This window comes from Rhipicephalus microplus, chromosome 6 (assembly GCF_043290135.1).
Source record: "Rhipicephalus microplus isolate Deutch F79 chromosome 6, USDA_Rmic, whole genome shotgun sequence".
Taxonomy (NCBI): Eukaryota; Metazoa; Arthropoda; class Arachnida; order Ixodida; family Ixodidae; genus Rhipicephalus; species Rhipicephalus microplus.
Genome location: NC_134705.1, coordinates 145,365,710 through 145,370,047, shown reverse-complemented (window position 1 = coordinate 145,370,047; position 4,338 = coordinate 145,365,710). Strand labels below are relative to the sequence as shown.

The following is a 4,338-nucleotide window of genomic DNA, read 5'->3' as shown; positions in this document are numbered from 1 at the left end:
AAACTCACTGAATGCATTGAAATATATGCATGCAGGAAACTTGGAAAACTTTTGCTTGGGCACACTAAACTGAACTCTTGCTTGAACAGATGTGATACTCACCAGAGATATAAATGCCCTTGTGGTGACAAAAGCTGCAGCCGTAATACCCATTGAATGGCTTCATATTAAGTACTGCAGCCCGTGCAGGGGCATCGACGCAGCAGCAAACAACACTGACTTTGGATGATAACTTGAGACCATTGCAGTACCACTTTATAGCCCCAAGCTTGCTGATGTTTTCAATGAATAGCTCCAAAAAGGGTGCCATTTTCGGATGCCCCTTCACAAAGTAGAGGCCACAAAGTAGCATGTTGCTCCAGCGCAGTGTTACTGGGAGTTAATTTACAACACTGAATGGGCCACAATGATGATTTGCTGCACTTGAATGCCCTTGCTCCGTCAATGTTGAAAGTCACTGTCAAATCGGACCATGACGCTTCCTTCATCTGTTTTTTGTACAACTTGCCCTCAGTTATGTCGGTGAGGTCTGTCTCATGAGCACGTGACTGCTTCTTTTGTAGAGCAGCTAAAAGCCCTTTTGCAACACTGCTGCTAGAAAGGAGCACCTCTATTTGTTTTTTCGCATTAATCATGGCAAAGTGATTTTCTGGGGGATTCAAGGCTGTGCACACACTGACACACGAAGTCCTTCTCACTAGGATTGGGTACGATCGATCCACATTCTTTACAGTAGTAATGGCGTTTGACTGTACCAGCCAGCCACGATTTACATGTCTTTCTAAGCAGGTGCTTGGACGTTGGCAGAATTTGCTTTCCCAAAAAAAGGTTTATCACCCTCCCCCCCCCCAGTTTTTCCATAATGGTCCAGTTCAGTCCCGCAGATGTACTTTACGCCATCAGGATAATCATTGCTTCTCTGACGTTTAGGTCCGAGTTCGGCAAGCACTCATCAGAAAACAAGCGGCAAAACTCATCTTCATCCTGCTCATGATCTGTGTCGCTATCGACACGGCAGTCGCTCATGCCTGCATCGTCGCAAGCCGAATTTGTAGTTTGGTAGGAATCCCTTGAGAGCGAGCTTTCCTCGAAGCCGTAGGTGTCGTCGAGATGATTATTTTCATTGCTGTCACCATGTACATCAATGAGACTTCGTGTGTCGAGCATCGCTACACCAGAACCCCCTTTGCCAGCTGAAGTTTGAGGAGCATTATTGCTAGAGCATGGCTCGCTGGCAGATTGCGCCTCGGCCGCTTTTTGATATAGGCTCGTTGTCCGCGGTACTACATAAGGTGATCCAGGCTCGAAATAGCGCTTCCTCTTTTTTGATCGAGGCAAGTGTTGACTTGAATCCATCTTTCGTCAAGCCGTACGCTAACTTCAAATAATGCGCTTCATGGTGTCCACGCAAACTGAGGCCACGATGAACAATCTAGGTGGGTCCAAGATGCATTGACAGAAGTAGGGTACACCCTTAAAAGAAGCTTCACATTCACACCTTGCTTGCCTTGCCTTGAAGATGGTGCACGCGGTGCCGTCAACAAGTATGAAACATGCAGCGAGACCAGGTGTTCTAAGGCGAGACTGCCATGAGGCCGTGACGTCGATACAACAACGCATTAGCGGCGTGGGCCGACGTGAGCGACACTTGGCAACACTACTTGTTTGTTTTACATTAATATTTACTGTGATTATAAAAGCATATAAATTATATTATTATAATCCATTTTCTGGCATGTGTTAAATTTTAAAAAATAAATTCAGTTACTTTAACTCAAAATAACTTTGTTTTGATCATAGAGTTTGTTTCAATAAAGTTAAAAATACTCACTGAGGACACCACCATCGTCATTGTGATCGCAGTGCACGTTTTTTTTTTTGTGTGTGTGTGTGTGTGTTCTGTGTTGCTTTGTAGCGCAGTGTACGCCGACGATATGTTCGCATTCGTTCGTTTCCGTGGCGATAATCAAAAGCTGATTGTTCCAATCACTTCTTGTAAGCACCTAGAACCGAAAGATACAAGCAATTTCAATCATCGTAAGTGGTACAAAGTGTTCTGGGAAGATGACACGCACTGCGGCCACTACCATGCTCAAGTGATTAGGCTTTACGGTGAGTGTGCCTCTTCTTTTCTACATTCAAAAAGAAAAGGAGGAAGCAGTCAGCCTGAAGTGATCCACTGATCTTTTTTTTAGAAACCGAGGACGATGCTCGAAAAGCTACGGAAAAACGAACATCTATCCCTCAGAGACCTGACAGTGACTCGTCTGAAAGCTGCAGTTCAGATGAAGTGGAGGATCTGTCGTTTGAAGAAGTAGGTTCAATCGTTCACATGCAGCCGATGTGATACTTAGCGGCATGATTATTACCAAGAACCAGCTTTGATATGGACCTGCCGAGTCGCACACGGAGCAACAATGCTCTGATGTATACGCACGTGCACCGGTACAGTCACATTTACTCTTGAAGGTGGTGATAAAGTTGCAATATGTCGAATAGCAACTTATGTTATTCTTATAGCGAAGTATGAGTGCTGCTTTGCCACTTTTTTCATACAATAGACTGGTTTAGATAACATTGGCTAGTGCGGATGGGCTGCACGACAATGCGTGCGCCTTGTTTTTACATAAAAACAAACCATAAGCTGTGAAAATAATTCGAACTAAGTTGTTTCGAAATCCCGCTTAATTCAAATACTTCTGCGATCCTGTATTTTTCAATGTAAGTCTGAACGGACAACTAGAAGCGGCGGTCAGCACCAGTCCGGTTAATGGGATAACTTTGGGTGCCATGTACGTGCCAATTCCCGATTTCGCCGCAAACAGGTGGAAACAACTGCTCTCAAGAGCCAAATGGCAATGCCACGTAGTTATACTGATGAGTGGCAGCTGAATTCAGCACTCCAGCCTCGATCGCTACTTTCAGCGAAAAAAAAAACGGTCTCGTGGTCAACCAAAACGTGCGCCTGCGGGAAAAGAAAAAGAAAAAACGTGTTTCACTGGAATAAAGCATTGGCAGTGACGCGTGGGCAGTATGTCGCTCGTTTCTTGCAACGTCAGAGCGTTATGATTTACCCATTCTTTCTGGGATTGTAAAGAAATTTAATTAAGGGCAGTTTGGCGGAATTCGCGATGTATACGAGCCTCCAAATGCCGGTTGCTCCAGCAATTTGTGCACTTGCACTGCTGGCAGAGTTCTTGCTTGCAACGCCTACTTCGAAAACTAGCGCAAAAGCTTCGATGGTCATGCTTTTCAGCCAAAACATATTGCCAATTTCGACACACTGGCCATCATTCAATTCTTTATTTTACCAGGAAGAATTGGTGAATAGTCGGATCGATGACGTGCTGACGCAGCGAGGACTAGGTGACTTATTGCCCACTTGTCATTCCTGTATTGCAGTGAAGCACATATTGTTTTCTGCAGGCACGCATTTTTGTTTACCACGCCTGCGTTTTTTTTTTCCTTTTGGTGGCAGCAACGAAGCTCACCATTCCTTCATGTTTAACACCAGGCATTGCAGGAAAACATAACCTTTGGAGCCGCAAGCTAGCCGGCACAGTAAAGAATCAGCCCTGACTGCTTTGAAGAATTGCAAGTTCCTTGCACCCCATTGATTGTATGTCCTGTTAATCCAAAGCCCACTTAATTCGAAGATTTCTCGCAGTCCCAGTGACTTCGAATTAACGAGATTTTACTGCATTTTTGGTTGGCTATGCATTTGCAGGAAACACGACATCAAGCTACTGTTCAACAGAAAAAGAAGGCTGTTGACAAACACTTCAAAAAAGAGGAATCGAGACCTCCTGTTTGGTGATGCTGGCAAAGAAAAGACAGAGACAGAACGTCTCAAAGAAGATGTCAGTTTGCTCAGGGCTGAAAATGCCAAGCTATTGGAGCGCATTAGAATACTTGAAAAGGCTCTTTGCAACAAAATGTTCGAAACAGGTTTGGTTATTTCCTTATAAATTGTTGTCATACACAGTTGCTACAGTTGTATACATCACTACGTTGCAGTTTTCTTATATCGATCATACAGTTTTGCTGTAAAGCAGAATGCAACCTAAGCTTATATCTCAAACTTCCCAGTGATGCACACATCCTAATCACTTGCAAGTATGCTTTTCCATACTATCGCAGCTTGGTGTACGTCAAAGAACACATGGACAAAATTTCTGAAGCCCTCAATTACGGTGTTCCTGATAATCACAGCATGACTTAGAAACGTAACACCCAGCCTATTATTCTACTTTCACATGGTATCTCTTCTGCATGCAATATTTGTCATGTTATTTGGCCTTGCTAGGTTGTGCACCCTAGTCTTTTCAGTCGGACCTA

General features: G+C 44.1%; 1 protein-coding gene across 1 annotated transcript; it reads left to right on the top strand.

Moving 5' to 3' along the window:
• The first annotated feature begins 1,883 nt into the window (after positions 1-1,883).
• On the top strand, positions 1,884-4,096 carry LOC142764979 (uncharacterized). The gene is made up of 3 exons (XM_075865523.1): positions 1,884-2,112; positions 2,196-2,314; positions 3,728-4,096. Exons 1-3 carry the CDS (start codon positions 1,935-1,937, stop codon positions 3,815-3,817), a joined length of 387 nt encoding a protein of 128 aa, XP_075721638.1. The 5' UTR covers positions 1,884-1,934; the 3' UTR covers positions 3,818-4,096.
• Positions 4,097-4,338: the final 242 nt, after the last annotated feature.

Bases quoted from the DNA above. Each gene is read 5' to 3' on its own strand.
- LOC142764979 (XM_075865523.1), top strand. From the start codon at position 1,935: ATGTTCGCATTCGTTCGTTTCCGTGGCGATAATCAAAAGCTGATTGTT. The intron at 2,113-2,195 runs GTGAGTGTGCCT...TCTTTTTTTTAG, and splicing joins TCAAGTGATTAGGCTTTACG to AAACCGAGGACGATGCTCGA. The intron at 2,315-3,727 runs GTAGGTTCAATC...ATGCATTTGCAG, and splicing joins AGGATCTGTCGTTTGAAGAA to GAAACACGACATCAAGCTAC.